The sequence below is a fragment of the Lithobates pipiens genome, unplaced genomic scaffold (assembly GCF_037356315.1).
Source record: "Lithobates pipiens isolate NorthernLeopardFrog02 unplaced genomic scaffold, aLitPip1_a1.2 Scaffold_16, whole genome shotgun sequence".
Lineage (NCBI taxonomy): Eukaryota > Metazoa > Chordata > Amphibia > Anura > Ranidae > Lithobates > Lithobates pipiens.
The window spans coordinates 411,216,837-411,237,843 of record NW_027507748.1 but is presented as its reverse complement, the minus strand read 5'-3'; the positions used below and the strand labels follow the sequence as shown (position 1 = coordinate 411,237,843).

General features: G+C 38.0%; 1 protein-coding gene across 1 annotated transcript in view; it reads left to right on the top strand.

Annotated features, from left to right (window-relative positions):
- BBX (BBX high mobility group box domain containing) overlaps positions 1-19,305 on the top strand; it is a 117,068-nt gene extending 97,763 nt beyond the window's left edge. The window contains 5 exon segments of the mRNA XM_077482456.1: positions 430-566; positions 1,510-1,596; positions 2,214-2,399; positions 5,471-5,648; positions 10,953-19,305. Of these exon segments, the coding sequence (XP_077338582.1) occupies positions 430-566; positions 1,510-1,596; positions 2,214-2,399; positions 5,471-5,648; positions 10,953-11,037 (673 nt within the window). The 3' untranslated portion in view covers positions 11,038-19,305.
- The last annotated feature ends 1,702 nt before the right edge of the window (positions 19,306-21,007 follow it).

The window sequence follows — 21,007 nt, the reverse complement described above, 5'->3', positions numbered from 1 at the left end:
ACTCACTAGAAGGTGACGGGCACTTGTGTGCATTTCGAGTATGTGTAACCACTGTGGTGTTCTCACATAGGATCGCAACTGTGGATTATCTATGGACTTTTTTATGAACTCTTTGATTAAGAAATCATATTAATTGTCGTTTTTTTATTTTTAGTTTTGAATATATCAACTATTTATAACCTTTACAATTTTATTTTTTATTTTTATTTTGGGTAGTTAAGTATAGATTATTTCCTTGTTGGCGCAGCTTTTTGTATTTCCTAATATATTTTAATACAGAAATTAGGCCATGCCCGTGTTATATTCCTAAGAAAGATGTTTTATTGTGAATTTGAAAACGGTAGACACAATGGCTGCTGGAGAACGTGGTCTTTTTGTTCATGTGATAGTTGTCATTGAACCAACTGTTGTACATCGCTATTTTTACAGTTTAGCAAAGCTGGAGGAGGAGTTTGAGAAGAAGTTTAATAGCCTTCCTCAGTACAGCCCTGTAACATTCGACCGCAAAAATGCTTTCCAGAGGAAAAAGAAAAAAATTAATAGTGGACAAACTGAGCAACAGAAAGGTAATAAATGTAATGTTCTCTATTGTGACATCATTAAAATTGAATGGCATCATCAAAATTTGGGAAATAATTGAAGTGTGATGTTGCCATTTTCCCATTACTTTGCGCCACCAAATGTTTTTTGAGTTTAAATTGATATGTATCCATACTGTAAAATAAAATGTGGGCTAGAAGTCATGTGGAATTTTTGCATAATTATAAACACAGATTTTGTGCAGTAGGATTTTTCTTATATTGCTATTATGCATGGAGTATATCTCATTAAGAGTATCAATATGATACCTCTGTATCTGTTCCTGGCTAACATGGTACATCATGTTTTTTTTTTTGCCCCAATGCTGTAATAATCAGAGCATCATGAGACATTAAAAAACAAAAGGAGTGAAACTTGCGCTTGGTAAAAAAATTAGTTGATATGGGAAAAATCAATTAAGAAAATAGCAGCTGAGCACAAAAAACCAGATACTAGGTCTAACTAACAGAAATGTGAAAAACAGTGCAGCGCTTCACTGTTTTTCACATCATGAGACATTGGATACATATGTATTTTGTACTATAATGCAGTTAGCCCTCATATAATCACATATATAATATGAAGTATCTCAAGACAATGGACCCTCTACCCTGATTCATGAAACTGCTAGAACATGCCACATGTAGGCTGAGATTTTAGCTGTGAAATGAGACTCCCACCAATAAATTGTCAGTATCCTGTTAATTGATAATATAAAACAATAATTGTGCTTGAAAATGTTAGTATATAATACATGGGCATTGTAATGATGTGATTTCTATGCAAACCTTTTTTGTGCATATCAGGGTTATGTGCAACCATTTGCCAGTAGCATCCTTGAAAATTACCTGACATTGTTGTCATCTGCATGTTTTTTGCTAACTGTTATATGAACACCTGAATGAGTTTTCATATATCTCCTTATTTCAGGTGCTATACAGTCTCAAAAGAAGCTATTTCACAAAATTGTAAGCAAATACAAGCATAAAAAGGAGAAGCAAAGCACATTGGATAAAGGTATTTCAACATCTAATGTACATTTTTTTTAAATAACTGCACCACTATCATATGATCTATTCCCCCACTACTCCTACCACATCTAAGCTCTAAAAGTGCATGCCCGTTTTCTCAGGGCTTGTCCATATGACCTACAGGGAGACGCCTTGAACTGTGGGAAGGGACAACATACCACAACTCTCATTTGAAAGTTGAACTTTACAGGCTTAGGGCTCCCTATGGAGCACAAGAACAATTTGGAATTAAATATGTTTTTTTCAAATATTTCAAGGTGTCTGATATCTGCAAACAGTTACTATTCATGAGTGAACTGATCCTGCTAAGGTCATCCTTTCATTATCTGCTAGCACAGCACTGCTTTTTAGTTTGACATTATAATAGACTGAATTTTTTTGCATAAACAATGTCAATCTTGGATTACCAAGTTCTTTTCCTTTGCTAGGATAGGGGATAGAGCCAACAGAAGCTGTTAAGATAGGGATCAATGTAATTTGGTACTTGTAGAACTGTACAGCTGTGTGTGTCAATGCAGAATAAGTAACCTCAAATGGAAGTGAAGATTCTACAGTGTTTTTATTTCTATAAAATCTTTGATTTACTATATTTTTTTCTTGTAGCCATAGAAGACAAAAACAATAACGATGACCCAAGGAGCAGTTCCAATTCAGTTCCTCACATTCCAGAACCTACTGCAAATCATGAACCGCTGGTTGGAAGTCAAAAAAGAAAAGCAAGAAAAACAAAAATTACACATCTTATTAGGTCTTTGGATTGTCCGTCTTCTTCCACTGTTAAAAGTCAAGGTGAGAACATAAAAAAAAAAACCTCTGCCCACAAATGTACTTTTTGTTTAGAGTTTTGAAGATTGTGAACTCAAAATAAAGCCCTTGTACACACTAATAGTTTGTGGGTTGAACGAAGAAAAAAAAAATGGACTGCTCCGGTCAGAGCCGCTGCACTAAAGTCCCGACATTAGTACAACGATCTCCCCCGCTGGGCTGTTGTGTTCTGACTTGTCAGTTTTCTTTGGATGGAACAATTGGGAAGAAAACTCTCTAAATTAGCTGTTGCTGTCATCAAGAGGGCAGATAATTGGTTGGAAAATTTCCATGACAGAAAAGGTAACTAGAAATTATTCTGTGGAAATGGAGAAAAAAAGAGAATTTTTGGCATTAGTCTCTTTGGCATACTGTACTTCAGTTTACACTATCATCGTAATGATGTGACATGGCCTAATGGGGAACAAGGTTTTGTACCGTATCGTGTTGGGCTGCGCTGGACTAGGCTGCCTGGCACAGTCCCAACACACCCAATGTGAAGGGGCCCTTAAAGGTGTGTTGGGAAAAAATAGGAAAATGCATTTATTACATCTTTAAAACGTGTAAAATTATAATTGTGCATCTAATAATTAGTGTTCAATAAATTTCATGCACCAGTCTCCCTAACGTGCAGCTGCAAGCATCAGAGTGATAAACGACAATTGAAATTGTGGTGAAAACCAATGCTAATGCACAAGCCACATGAGTAAGCCTTTACCCCCCCCCCCCCCAGATAAATGTGAGGATATGCTTGTGTACCATAGGTAGTTCATTAAATGTTCAAAAGGAGTTAATAAAAATCCCATAGGAAGGGTGTTGTACTTCAATAGGAAGCTCCACCTGAGACGGGAACAAATCTCTGAAATTACAAAAAATTAACACAAGGAGGCATAGCTAAGTGCAGCATAAATGGGTTTATTATGATTAAAAAGTCCAATGCAAACTCACAGAAATAAAAAAAAAAAAAAACATTTTTTTGGTATTATTGGATGGAAGCCATCCACCAAAAGAGCCACTTGTGACAGCAAACAGCGTGTTGTCAGTGAAGAAACCAAGTCTAATGTTCCAGGAACACCTGGAGCAGGCTGGTTGCAAGGTAATGCGTTTCTGAATTCCTATTGGTTCCTTTCTCAAACCATTGAAAATCATAAGTAGGCAAGCTCTATTTAATAGAGAGGGTTGGAGGTGTGTATCTTGGGCTCAGCCAATCACAAAAGACTCAGGAATAAAGAGGCAGTGCAGAGGTGGAAAAATAGGAAATGAAAGAACAAACACGAAGCCACATCTTCTGCATATAATGCTACTGTGGACTACTGGGCCCAGGCTCAGTCGTTCCACAGCAGCATTATATGCAGGAGATGTGGTTTTGTATTTGTTCTTTCATTTCCTCTCTTTCCGCCTTAATCGTGCTTGTGCCAGAGAGAATTCTTGGAAACTCGGCAGTGGATGGTAGTTTAATTGGGTTGCAGACTTTTGCTGCTTGGAGAAGTTTTGTTGCCACCTGGGTCCTAAAAGTGGTGTTATGCACAGTTGACCTTTGTGATGAGGGTCAACTATTATGGTGAGCGGACACCTTTTCGGGTTTGATGGAGGTCCTTTGGGAGAATACACTTTTCCTTGCATGTACTGGAAGCATTGGAATTGAGGATTATCAGATGGATATTTTTCTAATTAATGTTTGGCGTTTTGGTTTTTATTTGTAGCAAGGCACACACATTATTTTGTGGCTATATATACACACTATTTATTTAAAGCCATACATGTATTGTGGGAAATATAGACACAGTTGATTATTTATACACATATTTTTATATATTGTGATACAAGTGCAGCATAATTTATTTTATGTATCCAAGTATGTTTGCAAACAAATACCTACCTGTGCCAAAGTAAATATGTATATGCAAACAAATGCAACCAAAATTAAAACAAAACATTTTTTTGGGGGACTTTAACCACTTCCAGACTGCCCGCCATCAATATAGGTCGGTCCTTTGAAGTTAAATGCCGTCATTATGGCAGCAGATAGCTTCCCGGTAGTTACTTCGATAGCGGGTGGTCCGCTTTAAGATTTAAGTGGTCTGTGTGGTGGATTCACTGCAAGATCACTTTTATCAGCGACGGGAGAGGTGTCCACCCCCCTTCCGCTGTGTCCCGGTCACCTCTGCTGCTTGCAGGAGCCGTCGGTAGTGGCGGAGATAGTCCAATCCTTTCCCCTGCTTGGCATGAAGTAGAGTGAGGGAATCATGGCCTCCACTCGACTCTCTACCATTGGATGATGGCAGCGACGTCGAATGTAATTTTCAGTCCAGCCTTAAAGGGACAATTTATTTATTTTTATTTTTTTTGGAAAAAAAAAAGACTTCTTCTTTTACTTATTATTAATTTTTAGTGTAAATGTCAGATCTGACCAGATCTCACAGTAAAGAGGTCCTGTCGTGCTTTTTTTTTTATTACAAGGGCTGTTTACGTTGCTTGTAATAGGTATAGAAGTGATCCAATTAATTTTTTTTTTTTTAAAGGACAGTGTTAAAAAAATAAGAAGTAAAAAAAAAAAATAAGAATAAAAAAAATGTAAAAGCGCCCCGTCCCTCCGAGCTCACACACAGAAGTGAATGCATATGTAAGTAGCGCCCACATATGAAAATGGTGTTCAAACCACACGTGAGGTATCACCACAATCATTAGAGCGAGAGCAATAATTCTAAAAAAAGACCTCCCCTGTAATTTTAAAATTGGTATCCTGTAGAAATTTTTAAACGTCGCCTATGGAGATTTTTAAGTGGCAAAGTTTGTCACCATTCCACGAGCTGGTGCAATTTTGAAGCCTGACATGTTGGGTATCAATTAACTTGGCATAATATCTTTCACAATATAGGAAAAAAATTTGGCTAACTTTACTGTGTTCTTATTTTTTTTATTAAAAATAAACAAAACTTTAGCAGAAATAACATTGTGTGGGTCATGAAGGTCCTGATCAAATGAAGGGGAGGTGGTAAATGTATACAAGCTCATATATACTTTGCTAATGCTCTTGTTTTGTTTCCTATTTATAGATGGAAAGATTCCCACAAATAGCTGCAACATGGAGGGAACTTGCCGGGCAGAACTGACAATCACTGAAGAAGCTGGCATTGCACAGAACTGCAGTATTACCCAGGACATGCCAGCTGTGTCTGCTTTCTTTAGTCTAGCTGCTCTGGCTGAGGTAGCAGCCATGGAAAATGTTCACAGGTTGGATATATCCCCAGGCTACTACTTTTCCTCTCTATCTTTCTGTTAGTTTGCCATGATCAGGAAGCGTTATTTACCCTGAGAAACAGTTTTTGTTTTGTTTTTTTAGGCTAAAATGGCAAACCCATGATCTCTTCAGACATCTATTCATTTGCAAGGGAATTCCTCATCTGTGAATTTCGCTAAACCTGACTGGAAGTTAAGCATTTTAATGCAAGCTTACTGGACTACCACTTTGGTGTCTGATGTAAAAGATTTTAAAAATAATATTTCCAATGCTATGTCTGACTGGAAATATGACTGTGCATTATCAATATCCTTAAAACTAAAAACTCAGGAATGAAACCTTGAAAGGAGTAGAAATTTCACTTGAAACACCCAGTCCTGTTCAGAAGATGTTTGTTTTTGTGAATTAAATGATTGAAGTGAATGTAGCTTTACTAGGCTGAAGTGAACAATTCTGCTCCTTTAGTAAACCCCAATGTCTGACACTGAAAGTTCTGAGATTAGTGTCATTTGGTGATTAAATCATAGAGCAATTCTGAACTAGCATGATTCATTTTGAAAGAAACCAGAATAAGGGCCAATTGTACACTTGCAATCCTTTCAGAAGTGACAATTTACCAGCAACAGGATTGCTATACAGGGCAGAAGGAGATACCTGCCTGTTTGCAAATAAGCAAGTCATCGTTGACTACTTTTTTTCTGCCGTCGCTGATCTATGTAAACATTTCTCTTTGTCAGTGTTTGGTAGAGGTCGACCGATATATCGGCCGGCCGATATTTGCCGTTTTTTAATTAATCGGCATCGGCCGATTGAGCTGATAAAAATGCCGATTTAGAACAGCGGGACTTGGAAATGACTTCTGTAATAGAAGTCAGTGTAAGTTGCCTGAGTCGTCATAGAAACGTCTTCCTCCTCTCTGGGCAGCCTGCCAAGAAAAGAACAGAAAGATACAATGTTTACACTTGAATGAATGAAGTCATCTCAGTGTGTAGAAGTTCTCAGTTTAACCATTTAAAGGCTAAATCTTTTCTGACACTTGTTGCTTACAAGTAAAAATCCTGTATTTTCTGCCAGAAAATCACTTAGGACCCCCCCAAAAATTATATATATTTTTTTAGCAGAGATCCTAGGGAATAAAATAGCGGTTGATGCAATATTTTATGTCACACGGCATTTGCACAGAGGTCTTTCAAATGCATTTTTTGGGGAAAAAATACACTATTTAAAAAATAAAATAAAAACAGTAAAGTTAGCCCATTTTTTTTTTTTTTCGTCCAAAAGTTTTGACTACCTGTTTTTATTTAATATATAGTTTTTTTTTTTTTAAAATCTAAATCATACATACAAGTAAACTGATTGGAGGTTTGTTTTGTTTAATAAATGTTTAAATGTAAGAAATTTTCTGTATCACTTATGAAGGCTGCTCTCACACTGGAGCGGGCAGGCGTTGATGGTAAAACGCAAGTTTTAGCGGCTCTTTACCATCATTTTAGCGGTGCTATTTGGCTGCTAGTGGGGCACATATAACCCAGCTAGCGGCCAAGGAAGAGGTTAAATGCGCCCATGAAGCACTGCTGCCAAATCGCATTGCATGCGCTTCGGCAGTGGTGCCCATTAATATCAGTGGGCAGGAGTGGTGGAGGAGCGGTATACACCACTCCAAACGTGCTGCTTGCAGGACTTTTTTTTTAAGATCCTGCCAGCGCATCGCCTCAGTGTGAAAGCACTCTGTATTTCACACAGACTGCAGGGGAGCCATTTTGCAGGCACCTTAACAGTGGGAAAGGTGTGTTAGATCAAGGGGGATTAAAAAAAAAATAAAAAATAAAATAAAAGCGGCCTAACATATCGGCCCAAAAAAATTGGCATCATATATCGGCCGCCATGATTTCTAAATATCGGCATCGGCCAGAGAAAAACCCATATCGGTCGACCTCTAGTGTTGGGGCGATGCCTTGCTCCTCCAGTCAGCAAATGAGCAATAGCACGTAAAGAGGTGAGTATTTCTTTATTGCACATCCCAGAACACGGGGTATCTTCATTTCCATTATGATAGGGTTATGCTGCTATCTTCAGGTAATTGGACACTGGAAAAAAAAAAAAGGACAGGAAATTCCCTCCCAGGCATAAACCCTCCCAGTTAGGCAGAGCCTGAACCTTTAGGTGATTGGACACCAGCAAACTTTTGACAACGCCATCCTGGGGGCCTCCACTATAGACTTACCCCATTCCGCTTATCCGGATCTATTGCCTATGGATTTCTGCTAAGAGGAATGGTACCCAGAACTCCATCATGGACATGCAGGAACAGCCTGTATAGTTCTTCAGCATTGGACCTAGCTTAATGGGACCCTGTGCAATTATACATTACCTGGTGGAACGGAAAAGTGTTCTACAGATGCAGGGTGGCGATCTCCAGCTGCGGAGTCGTGCCCCTAAAGGCATTATTGGCTTCTGCTTTTCAAAATGGGTGGCTCTCTTGCGCCCCCCCCCCAATATCCCCTGAATTTGTTGGAGTCTTCTGTTTGTAAACCAAAGTGCTCCCCCTCCTTGCAGCGGGAATGCCACTATGTCTTTCTTTTCTTCACTTTTTTTTTTTTATATTGGTGGTGTCCCACAGCACCAGAGAACATCGAGTATATATGAAAAAAACTATTGTTACTTCTGCACAGGTGGGTGGATCACTAGCAAGGGGACAGAAACCTTGGGTTATTAGTCTCTCCCTTATTTCTTTTTGGGGTTGTGGTGCAGATGTTTTTCATACCTGCTTCTCTCATGCTGAAAAAGCAGTCCAAGTCAGCTAAGTCCATCCACATTGTCAGCAGACATTGTCCCAGCAAGAGCAAAAGGCTGGGGATCATTGGGGGGGGGGTTCACAAATCCCTTTATAGGGCAGGGAAGAACCTTGATGCAGCTTCCCTTACAGTATAAACCTTGGGGGTCATTCCCAGGCTCTGATTCCCTTCTCTTGTCTGGTCTCTCCACTATCTCTGGGGCACCTCCCGCCAGTTCCATTGTGTCAGGGTGTGAAGGGAGGAATTTTCATATTCTATTGCTGTCTTACACCTCCAGCTTTCGAGAGCAAAATGCTCTCCTTCCCCTCTACCCTTGTTGACAGAGGAGGAACCCACTGAGGGAAGACGTGGAAGGGGAAGTGACCAGTTTGAAGATGGGGAAGCAGATAATTCCTCTTTTGACGACTCAAAAAAAAACTTAAAAAAAAACATGGTATACTTACCTGCTCTGTGCAATGGTTTTGCAGAGCAGCCCTGATCCTCCTCTTGGCTCCCCCACCAGTGCTTCTGCTTCCTCCTAAGTGCCCCTATAGCAAGCCATGTACTATTGAGACACTCGTGCATGCGTGCTTGCTCCCGGGCCCCCGCTGGGTATTTAATATCAGGCTTCGGTAGCTCAAGTTTGTAAGGCTGCTGCCTAGTCTTTGGTTAATCCTTTTTATTTATTTTTTATTTTTTTTACCAAGTAGATATTCAAGTCTCTAAGGACGCAACCTTTAGATGTCGAGTCTTGCAGGGTGCTGCGTAAGGTTTTAGCCTGTTCTGGTTGAGTCGGTTGGGGCTTGTTTCCATGTTGCCCTCCCCTCATATTCAGTGCTTTCGGAAACCTTTATAATGGATATGAAGATACCCTGTGTCCTTCAATGTACAGTAAAGAAAATTTAGTTTTTTAGTTTACCTGTAATATCCTTTGTTGGAGTTCATCACCGGACACAGGGATCACACCCTTCTTCCTTTGTGTCATTACTTGCTAAAAAAAACTGAAGACGGGAGGGAGGGTTATGCCTGGGAAGATGATTACCCTCCTTTTTTTTGCCAGTGTCCACCTGAAGGTGGAAGCATGATATAGTAATGGATACGAAGATTTACAAGTAAACCCAGTTTTTTTTTTTTTTTCCCCTAATCTATACAGTGCTAGAAATGTGCCACCAACAGGATTACAAGTGTGACATAGCCTTAACGGTCACACCCCTTATTTCTCTGTTAATACAGAAGGACATGGGATGGAGTTGTCTCCACGTATGACATAATGTCAATTGAAAGGGAAAAGAAAGGAGATATGAAACCAACAGCCACAAAACTCTGCATCTGTAGAATATTTCAACACATATTTGTGCAGTGTGGTTGGCTTAGTTTGGGTATGTGAGCTTTCTATGTCTTTGTGACCATATATGTGGCACAATTATGATGTGAATAATATTTAAAGGAAACCTGACATGAGAGAAGATGCCATTTCTCTTCTATTGAAACTGCCAATTGCCTGTCTGTCATGCTGACCCTTTGGCTTCAAAACTTAGAATCACTGCCTTGAACTAAGTTTGCAGATAATGATTTCTGACTTTTCTCCAACCCAACTAATCTGCACACTTTTTCTGGGTCATGTCTTTGTAGATTGGTATAATAGAAAGGCAGTTAGTATTTTTGGGAGGTCCAAAGGCAGCTTATCTATTTCTATAATAAAAGGTTTATTTCAACCAGAAGTATGGCGTAATCTACAGCAGGGTTCTATAATAGGTGTGACTGTACAAAACATTGAAGGAGAAATGTGGGATTAAAAAATAACAAACATTCGTACTCACCTATGTAGATGCAGTACTGATCCGATGCTACAGCTGTCACCCACAGGCTTTACACCAAGAACTGCATGATCAAAGACCACTGATCACTCAGTCCTTGGGTCCACACTGAGCACAGAGCGGTGACTGCCAGTCAGTGCTCACTGGAACACTGGGCTGTGGAGGGTTCGGAAGTGCACTGAGAGGCTGAACCAGCTACCAGGCAGGAATCTGGGCCTGACCCACAGGAGAAGTATAGCTAAAAAATGTTTAGCCATACATCTCCTTTAACACCTTCCCAACCAGCTGCCGCAGTTGTACTGCTGCAGGTTGGCTCCCCTTACCTTGCATCTCTTCCCGTTTTGACCACTGGGGGGTGCACGCCCGTGGCTCGCCACTGGAGCCAGTGCGAGTGCCCGGCTGTCATCGCACCCGTCAGGCACCTGTGATCGCTCGTGACAGAGCGAGAACAAGTATCAACACTGATCTCTCTCTCCTCCTAGTCAGAGAAGTAGTTAATAAATTGGGCTCTATGAAATCTGCAGGCCAGCATTTTATTGTGCTAACTCTACATTCTAATTCTGTTTAATATAAAAACTGCAAATCAATAATAGCTTGTTTTGTTCACCCTGGACTGGCCAGAAATCAAATCTGAATGTATTGGCTTTCTGAACGCTATCACTGAACAGAGCTGTTCTTTTTTTTTTTTTTTTTTTTTTTTTTTTAGGAGTCCTAGGTCCACCCATTCAAGAGATGGCCAGAAGAAAGAAATGCCCAAGTCTGCTGTTCTCATCTCCTGTGCTGACCAATAAATCATCACTTCATGACAAGACTTTTCTCCATATTTAAATCTAAGCCTTGAGCCTTACTTAGCAAGGCAGAAATGATCCATACAATGGGCAGAAATAAGTATGGGACCCTGATTTCACTTGAAGCCAGAAGCTGTCCGTGGGGGCTTTGCCCAGAAAGCTTGACTTTTTCTTCTACTAATGGAAACCAATGGTTTGATACTCACGCCAGCTTTCTACTAAGGCTAACATTGAGATGACGGGAAAAGGAGGCCATGTGTATTGTGTCTCCATGTTAGAAGCTGTCACAAGCAGCAGAGCGTTATACTAGTTTCATATTATAGTTATGAAAAAAGAAGAAAAAAAATACTGATGCACTGCACTAGTTAATAGTTATTCTTGGTCATTTTTGTAAATGAGGATTTACGTTCCAAAAATGGTTTATATAATAGTTTATGCTTACATTTATAATAAGACTGAGTTTAAAAGATGTTCCAGGAAGACTTAAACCGTAGGCTCAGGTGTACCATTGTTAGGGTTGTCGTATGTCTGGTCTGCAACCCCTTGTCTTCTGCACTTCCAGTAACTTTTATGTAGAATACAGGTCCTGCTTCATATTCTAAGCAGCATGCCACGTGCCATAAACACAAGCTATTTCTATGCCACCTAATGCTTCATTTCAGCTCAAGGTTGGATGTTAATGCCCAAACTGCCACTAAAATACCAGATGTATATGTTCTATGAGCTCAGTTACAAGCCTTAATATTGATTAGCTGTCTGTATGGCAACAACTTCTTAGCCATAACTTTCTCACCGTTGGTTTATTACTTCAGATAAAAATACAGCATTCCTATGTAAAACTGCATTGTATACCCTACCTATATATGTGTAAAATTTCAAACAGATATATTTTGTCACTGGGCAGACCATGGATAATGGCTTTCTCTAAAATAACTGCATCTTAGAATCCTGGGAAATTTTACATATAGATGTACAGTTATTGCCAATTATTTTACATAGGAGTAATTAGTGTTATTGTTAATGCTACCATATAACTGGTGGGTATTTTGCTCATATTTGATGGTATTTAGCATTGTGGCATACCTTTTTTTTTTTTTTTTTTTTTTTTTTTTTTTTTTTTTTTAAGCTTTTTTCCTCAGTTAATTTATAAATTGATACCATACTTTAGCTGTTTACTGATGCTTACAGATCAGGGATAGCTAGTGGCCAGGAAAGGAAAGTATTAACTATGCAGCATTGTTGGAATTAGGGGGAAGTTTTTTCTTAATACCCCTTAACAATTTGTTTTCTTGTTGGCTGCCTTTTTAAGCTATATTAATATTAAATAGCAATGGTAAATCATTTAAATTCACATTTATAAAGCTGTTGCATAGTCTAATGGCCTTAAGCCAGAGAAAAATTATTTGATTTTCCCGATCCATTTAGCACTTAACATGAATAGATATAAATTATGTGAATAGGTGAATCTGTAAATGATATGAATAGGTTACTAAATTGCTACTCCTAATTTAGTCTGGCCACATACGCTATTATTGGTGCTGATTTACTCAAGCTAGCTTAGTGCTGGTGAGTTTCCATTACTTCCAACATGACCAGGAGTCGTCATATAATTCACATTAATTTCAAGCATACTTGGGGTTATGTTCCAACATAACCTCTATCTGACGGCTTGTTCAGGTTTCCATCAGGTGACTTAGCTGAACCCAATAGGATCTGGCTGCTGTTTTTGAGCACCAAATAGCTGGATTTGTTTTTTAAAGGATTAGCCGAAAATATTGATGACCTAAAATGTAACTTGTTGCTGAATGGTTTCTAACTATGTGTTTTCTGCTTAACTTGGGAAACCTAAATGTTAAAAGCAATAGCAGGTGCTCATGGATCCAGTGTAGATTAATTGTATTCAAGAAAATGCAAGTGCCCCAGGGTAAAGCGACGTTATCTTCTTTCAATGTACAGTGATAGCACCGTTTGGGTTCCTTTTGCAATACAACACTGACCCAAATTTTGCTTTGTGCATACTTAGTAGAAAATATTATAAAGTATTTATAAAATTATTATTATTTTTTTTTTTTTTTTTTTTTACAATTGGCTATTTTTCACTTTGTGATGCAGCACAATCTTTTATAGAGTTTACTAGTTTTAGTGAAGTGTTGCATTGTGCTGTTTTTATTATGATCTTATGAATTGTACAAATAACTTTATTTTGTTAGAGCGATAAGCAACTTTCTTTTTACAAAATAATTTTTTCTTTAAGTTACACCACTTACTTCACTAGTTGTATATTAATTGGCTTTCTAAATGCTCTTTTATGTGCTCATATAAGAACATAATGTTTATTTCCATTGTGCCCGATGTAAAATACTCAAGTTTTTTTTTTTTTGTTGCCATTAAGAGTCCAGAGACTCAAAGACCTGATTTATTAAGATGTGAAGTTGGACGTGAATTCAAAAATTTAAAATTTGCTATGTTTGGAAAATGTAGGAATATGAATTGTGCCTGAACAGTACACTGAAAATGTACCTTTTGTCTTGAACATTTACTAAGAACAGCTTGATACTTCCTTCTCTGCTTAGGTACTCCTGTGCCTACAGCCTCAGAGCTGTATATCTGCATTGTGAGTTTAGGGTACTTCTGCCTTTTACTGCTAGTCTAAGGAAATTTGAAGTGAGAGTTGGTGATGTCACTACTGTGCTGCTCACTGTTCTCCTTGCTAGAGGCCCTGACATAAGGGAAGCAAAACCCTGCCTCTACCAAGTTGGTGGTCTCCACACGGGGACACCGTGCAGAACAAGGTGTGGTAATTCTGTAATTTAAAAAGATGCACAGGCAATACTGGTGATTAATTCTTCATATTCTGCCTGTCTTTATTTAGGCCCAGCTTCCAGAGTTCAGCTTCTAGTGATTACTTCAAACAGCTAATTATCTGCAGGGGAATTAAAGAATTTCTGCTTCACATGATTGAGTGTTTGAGGGAGACACATATCACACCTTGGTAAATAAGGCTCATCAAATGTGTCACTTTATTCTTATAGGCAAATGTAGGTAAAAAGAATCAGTTTATCACTGGATGGTTATTTTCTTGACCACTAAGCAATATCAAATTTGTCAGAACGGTGAAGTTAGCCTTTGATTCTGTGGCAGACAAGAAAGTTCCAAGGCAACTGTTTCACCTAACAGAGGGACAGGAGCCATATGTTTTTTGCTAGGGGTCCCAGAAGAGACAGTCCCCCCCACCTCCCCCCCGTGCACTGCCTGAATATGAATTTAACAGACACCCAAGATTACCTGCTTAGAATGTTTATAAACTGACTGATAATAGCTAGATTGTGTTAGACACTTGGCACCTTTCATTGCCCATCCATGTTAGAGACATTTTGAGATGTTTTGAATTATGAACTCAATGTTATAGTGAAGGAACAGGCAAGTTGGCATAGGTGTTTAAATGTAGATGCATTTAACAATTTCTGTCACTTTACAGATACCTATATTTAGCCTAATCTATTAAAAAAGTGTTGTTACTGGTCATACATGCGTAAATATATATGTGCAGCCAGTATTCTTCCTGCTGACAAAGTAGTGTGGAGACTTTGGACCTTCTCCTTTTAGAAACAGCTTTGTGTGCAAAACAACCATAATTGTGCACCAAGTACTAATGAGCATTTTTAAACGCTACAAAACCCCTTATACTATTTAGCACTTTTAGCACTACATTTTGGACCACGAGTCCCTGCTAGAAATTTGCCACTTCCTGAATCCTAATTAGCTGCAATCCAAAAATCTATTAGTTTACAATTATTAATTTCTCCCAGCACCTTAACAATGGTACAAGTGTATTTCTTTCCAGAATTCCCTTATATATCTATTTTTGTCTGAATGATTCCAAATAACATTTCAAGATTTCTCCTAGATATTTCTGTATAACTATGGTACCTTTGTAAAAGGAAAGAAAAAAATATCCTTATTTTTATGTGAACGATTGAGTTACTAAACCTAAGTGGCTTTCCCTTAGAGTAGTGTAGTGACTGTTTTCTGAAACTTTTGTAGATATTGCTTAATTTTTAAGCTGCTAGGCACTAAAAGTAGCAGAAATCCTGCAAAGCTTTAGTTAGATTTTGAGATATTTGCCATTGATGGCTCTAAATATGTGATTTTCAGTAGTTATATTTGCTAATGCACTGAAACTTTTAGGCAAGGCAATGGTATAATCAGGTAACAAATGATTAGCACAGATTTTCAACATTTTACACCGTGTCCGGCTTTGTGTGTTTGTATATGTCACATGTCTCTCTCCTTTAACCCAGGGCTGGTCTGAGACTGTAAGTTTTCCATGCAGAAATGATATTCAAATGACCCTTTCATTACGCCTTTAAAGGAGAGCTCCAGGCAATACATAAAGTTAAGCAGTAACCGCCATTTGTCTGTATATGTTCCTTTAGAAGGAAAAAAATGATGCTCCCTGAAGTTTTTGGATCATAGCAAAAAGAAAACCTGTTTAAGACAGCACTCTGCGTCAGTGCTTGGTTCCAGACAACAAAATTGCCATTACAAACAGTACAGCTCCATTTCACAGTAAACACTTCCCCATCAATAGCGCAAGTGCATGTAACTAAACATTATGCAAGTACACCGATTTATCCTTTTATGTCTGTAGTTCTCCTTTAATGCAGCAAGATGTCATCTAGTGACTTTTCATCCAAGGATCCAATTTGGCTATCCTTGCTCTGTGTCATCTTAAGGGGATTCAAACCTTGCGTTAGAGATCAGCAATTTCTTGTGGACTTTACATAGTTTCTATGAAAGCTTTGGTTAGAATAAAGCTGTTGGAGTTTGATGTGGCACATAACTTTGTTTCTTTTTTATACTCTATGTACAATAATTTTACGCCATCCTAGATTTAAGTTATCTTTCTTTAACAGGTGAGATGGCCCTTTACAATATTGTATCCTTAAACTTCCTACAAGCCTTAGTCAGTGGGTTTCCATCCTGCACAGCTGGCTGAATTTTGAATAAATTACCCCACACTCCTGTAGAACAATATGCTTAATACTTGGACATCCCAAAAACTACAGGAATCAGAATGCTGGGTAGATGCGTTTTGCACACGTCACATGCGCTTAGTCATTAGGCACAGCTGGTTGTTGAATGATCTTTTGAGCTAAAGATGTATGCATTGGGCAAACATGTATGTTTGTGCCTATAGAGGGGGAGTGTGGCAGGGATTGGTCTGTTTCAGAGGAAGCAGTAGTAGTTAGCTTGCAAAATTTCAGTTTTGACTGAGTAAACTTTCATGGTGTGCATATAAAATTATTCACCAATTTGACTATAACCAGTCAGCTTGTGCGAAAAAAGTTTTAAGCATGTAGCCAGGCAATAAATATGTGCATATAAGTGAGGGGGTCAATACAGTGAGTGGCTAAGGTCCATAACTAAGTTGAAGATCAGATTTAGGATGGCAACTGAGTTTGCACATAAACTGTACAGAGTATGCTCTTTATGCAGTTCATGCATTTTTCTGCAGTAGAACAGCTAAGACGTTTTGGAGGTTTGAGTCACTTTAAATACACAGAGCTTGAGTAGAGCACAACTTTGTTTACCACAATGTTCATTTGATCATTTTCACAGCAATGCCATTGTTTGCAATCAGAAAGTCTTTGGCGAAATAATTGCACCTTATGAATCTTTGAAAACCAAAACAAAAATCTCATCTGCATCCATTACTACAATGTTTGTTTACCAAATAATGGACATCCTTGTGTTTGCATGCATGTACTGCATCCCTAGTTAATTTCTGGACTTGAACCTGTACTGTAAGAAAGTTGTGCTTATTTCAAAAATGGGCTTTAGGTAGTAGAGCTCTTGCCTCATGCAGTGTTCCATTCAATGTTTTGCTTATTATGTTTGCTTTTACTTTTGCTCACACTGTGGTTTTTACCACATCAGGCAGTGTTCCAGAGATTCCCGAAGAATCAGGTTCTTATCCAAAAATTAGATTCCATTTCAGAGACCAAAATCATTCATCGTGCTTGTTAGTTAAACATGATATGTTTGACAATGTACCCATCCTAATGCTGTTCTCCCGAATTTAATTTATATTTATTAAATAACAAACTAATGTTTATACAGCTGTGATGATCTTATTTTGTTCCCAGTCCAGCTCTGTGTGGATTTCTTAAAACTGAGCTGGTAATAAAAAGTTCAAATAATAACAAGCTGCAAATTGGTTTGGGTTATCACTCTATATAAGACAGTCTTCAAATCTGATGTTAATTTTTTGCAATATTTGTAATATGTACTCAGTGTTTGACATTTACTTTGGATTACATGTTTAAGCATAATTTTAAACATTCTTTACATGGTTTGGAACAGTGGGACTCTTTAAAACCTTAGAAAGAATGACTCCACTGTAGTCAATGTTGGATTTTATTTTCTAAACTGTACTAAAATATATTTTTAGAATCTTACTGCAAGCAACACTTTAGCAGTAGCAAGTGTAAATGAGCCCACAGGTAAACCTGCATTAGACAGCGCTGATTTATTAAAACTAGAGAGGAGAAAATGTATGTTGTGTTAATATTGCCCATAGCAGCCTGCTCGATTTTCGGTTAAATTTTTAAACATACTTGATAACTGACCCCTTAAGATGAGCCTAAGCTCTACAGACACCTTGCCAGCCCTCCCTCGCTACTCCTTCCCCCATGCAAAACAGATGTTTCTTGGTTATGGAGGAGCAGGTGATTTTCTCCCATGATGGTGCCCAGGGCTAGAAGTTAATTGCCAACTTTGAGCCCTGTCAAATGATCAAGGGAGTGACATCGCTGCTTTCTTCAATATCCGGCACTAGCAGGCGCTGGTAAATATTGTGCTGGCTGTGATAAAGGCAGGAGCAGCAAAGGGAGCCCTGGCAAGGTATGTAATAGGGGTTTGGGAGGTGACTGTTACAAAGACTTTCACTTTACCCTAAATTGGCTAGGTGATAGTGTAATTTTAAATTACTTCCCTTCCTGGCACTATGCCTTGCACAATGACTTGCACAAAGGCAACATTGACACTTTTTTTTCTTTCTGCAGTTTTTTTATTAACTAACCCTAAAAAGTTGCAGCTGCTAGGAAGTAGGCTCATCATGAATAACTAAAGTGTGTACTTGATAAACCAGGCTCCATGTAATGGAATATAAATACCCAATCACGACTTCATATTAATGACTACCAATAATCTATATTAACTTACAATAGACTTCCAATATTATGAATTACAAAATTCATCATAAATAGATTATGGGTGATAACATATGCTTAGATTTGGTGCTAAAAGAATGTATTGAATCTCCAGTATTGGATATTTGCCTATATCTTGTTAGTAGATATGATTTTTCCTTAAAAATGCTGAAAGCATTATCCTAGTACACCACTTCTCACACTAGTTGGAGACACTATTGGCCTAAATAAATGTGTACTATATTTCACTCACAGAATAGATAGTGCTTTCCTACGACACTAAAATAGTTAAATGCTATTGAAAGCAGATTTTTAGATGTGACGCTAAAAGTGCCAACCTGACCTTGCCTTATGGGCTTATTTCCCCCTGTAATAAACTTTGGGCTGGTAAGCAAAACATTTGCAAATTTTTCTTCCATTACCTAAATATCCAATGATATGCCTAATTATAAGCAGGATTCAATAAGCTACTAGGTAGAACCTGTATAACTGCTATTTAATTTCATCCTAAAAAATTGCAACTCTACCCTTTTCCCTTTTTATAGTGTGCCTAACATGGCTGAAATTTCAGGGATGTCCATATGAAACCACAGTTAACTTCTCTGTGTACAAATTTATAAGCACTTTAGATGAAAGCATTATTAACTATCCATCAAGGCACCAGTTTTGGGTCTCTATAACCTAAAAAACAGATGGTAGTAATAACAAAAAGTAGATGTTTTGCCTATAGCAACTGCAGTGTTCTTTCTAATGCAGATTATAAAATAAAGTCAAGTAAGTAACTGGGTGTTATAGGTAACAACATTTGTATTGTCCAGTTTTTAGAAATCAATCCAATTGAGTACATTTCTTATATATGCAAGGACTAACAGAAATGATTGCATTGATATTTGGTTTACAATGGAGTTTGTAAGTGTGCTTTATTTTCAATTATCCTTGTCTGTACTACTCTGATAGTTACCAAACCTATGTAATTCAGCTACCTCTTTTACCAGATACTTATATTTGACTTTCAACTGCTTACAAACCCTCTATTAAATGTTTCTATAGTCTGGTTTCACTTGTTTTCTCATATCTTTGTCATTGCAACATGCAATTCTAACTAGAAAAATGCTGGTACAACAGTGTTTTGTTTTTTGTTTTTCTTGTGAGGTCATGAGAGATTACTTTGGTTATACATCTAGAAAAATGTATAACCAAATGTGGTTTATGGATGCACTAAAAAAGTCAGATTTAAAAAAAAAAAAAATTATATATATATATATATATATATATATATATATATATATATATATATATATATATATATATTTTCCTACAAGGAAATCTGTTTACAATTGTATGACTAGCATGAGTGGAGAAGTTCTCTAAAGTGCATCTAAACAGCACACAGTCGTGCCAACACATGTTGCTGTGAAATACCTATGTATGGTCCACATTTAGTAGTTTTAATAAAAACTCGGTGCATATATATATATATACACACACACACACACACACTACCTCTGCAAAATGCAATCTACTCAAATATTTGAGCATATTCCGTTTATACAGTAATATTCAATTTATACAGTCATGGCCAAAAATATTGTCACCCCTGCATTTCTGTCAGATAATGCACCACTTCGGCCAGAATATTGCAATTGCAAATGTTTAGGCATTCTCATATTTATTTCTTTTGTTTGTATTGGAATGACACAAAAAAGTGGAGAAACAAAAGCCAAATCTGATACATTCTACGCAAAACTCCAAAAATGGACTGGACAAAATTATTGGCACCTTCTCAAAATTGTAAGAAATAATTGCATTCCAAGTTTGTGGTGCTCCTGTCATTTGTAAACTCACCTGCATCAATTAACAGGTGCTAGCAATATGGAAATCACTCTGGAAACCAGTTAAAATGGTGAAAAATTGACTTTGTTTTGTGTCTGTGTGCCACATGGAGGAGCACAGAGAAGATAGGGCAGCAAAGAATGGTCTGAGGACTTGAGAACAACAATTGTGGAAAAGCATGGGCAATCTCAAGGTTACAAGTCCATCTCTAGAGATCTTAATATTCACTGTGTTCACTGTTTGCAGCTTTGTCAAGAAGTTTACTGCCCATGGCACTGTAGCTAATCTTCCTGAACATGGACAAAAGAGGAAAATTGATCAAAGATTGCAACGAAGATTTATTTGGTGAATAAAGAACCTCGATCAACTTCTACACAAATTCAAGCTGACCTTCAGGGTACAACTGTGTCAACTCGTACTATTTGTCGGCATCTGAATGAAAAGGGACGCTATGGTAAGAGGCTAAGAGGTCCCCACTGCTGACACCGAAACAGAAAAAAGCCAGATTGAAATTAGACAAAACTAACCTGAGGAAGCCAAAATCCTTTTGGGAAAATGCACTTTGGACAGACTAAACAAAATTACAGCTTTTTGCCAGAGCCCATCAGTCTATTTTTTCAGAAAAATAAAGAAGGCCTTTAAAGAAAAGAATACAGTTTCTACAGTCAAACATGTTGGAGGTTTACTGATGTTTTGGGGTTGCTTTGCTGCTTAGGGCACTGAGTGTCTTGACCGTGTGCATGGCATTCTGAAATCTGAAGACTACCAAAGAATTCTGAGATGCAAGGTAGGACCCAGTGTCAAAGTTGGGTCTCCGTCAGTGGTCATGGGTCTTGCAACAAAGCACACGTCAAAAAGCACCCAGAAATGGTTTAAGGCAAAGTGCTGGAGAGTACTGAACTGGCCAGCAATAAGTCCAGATCTAA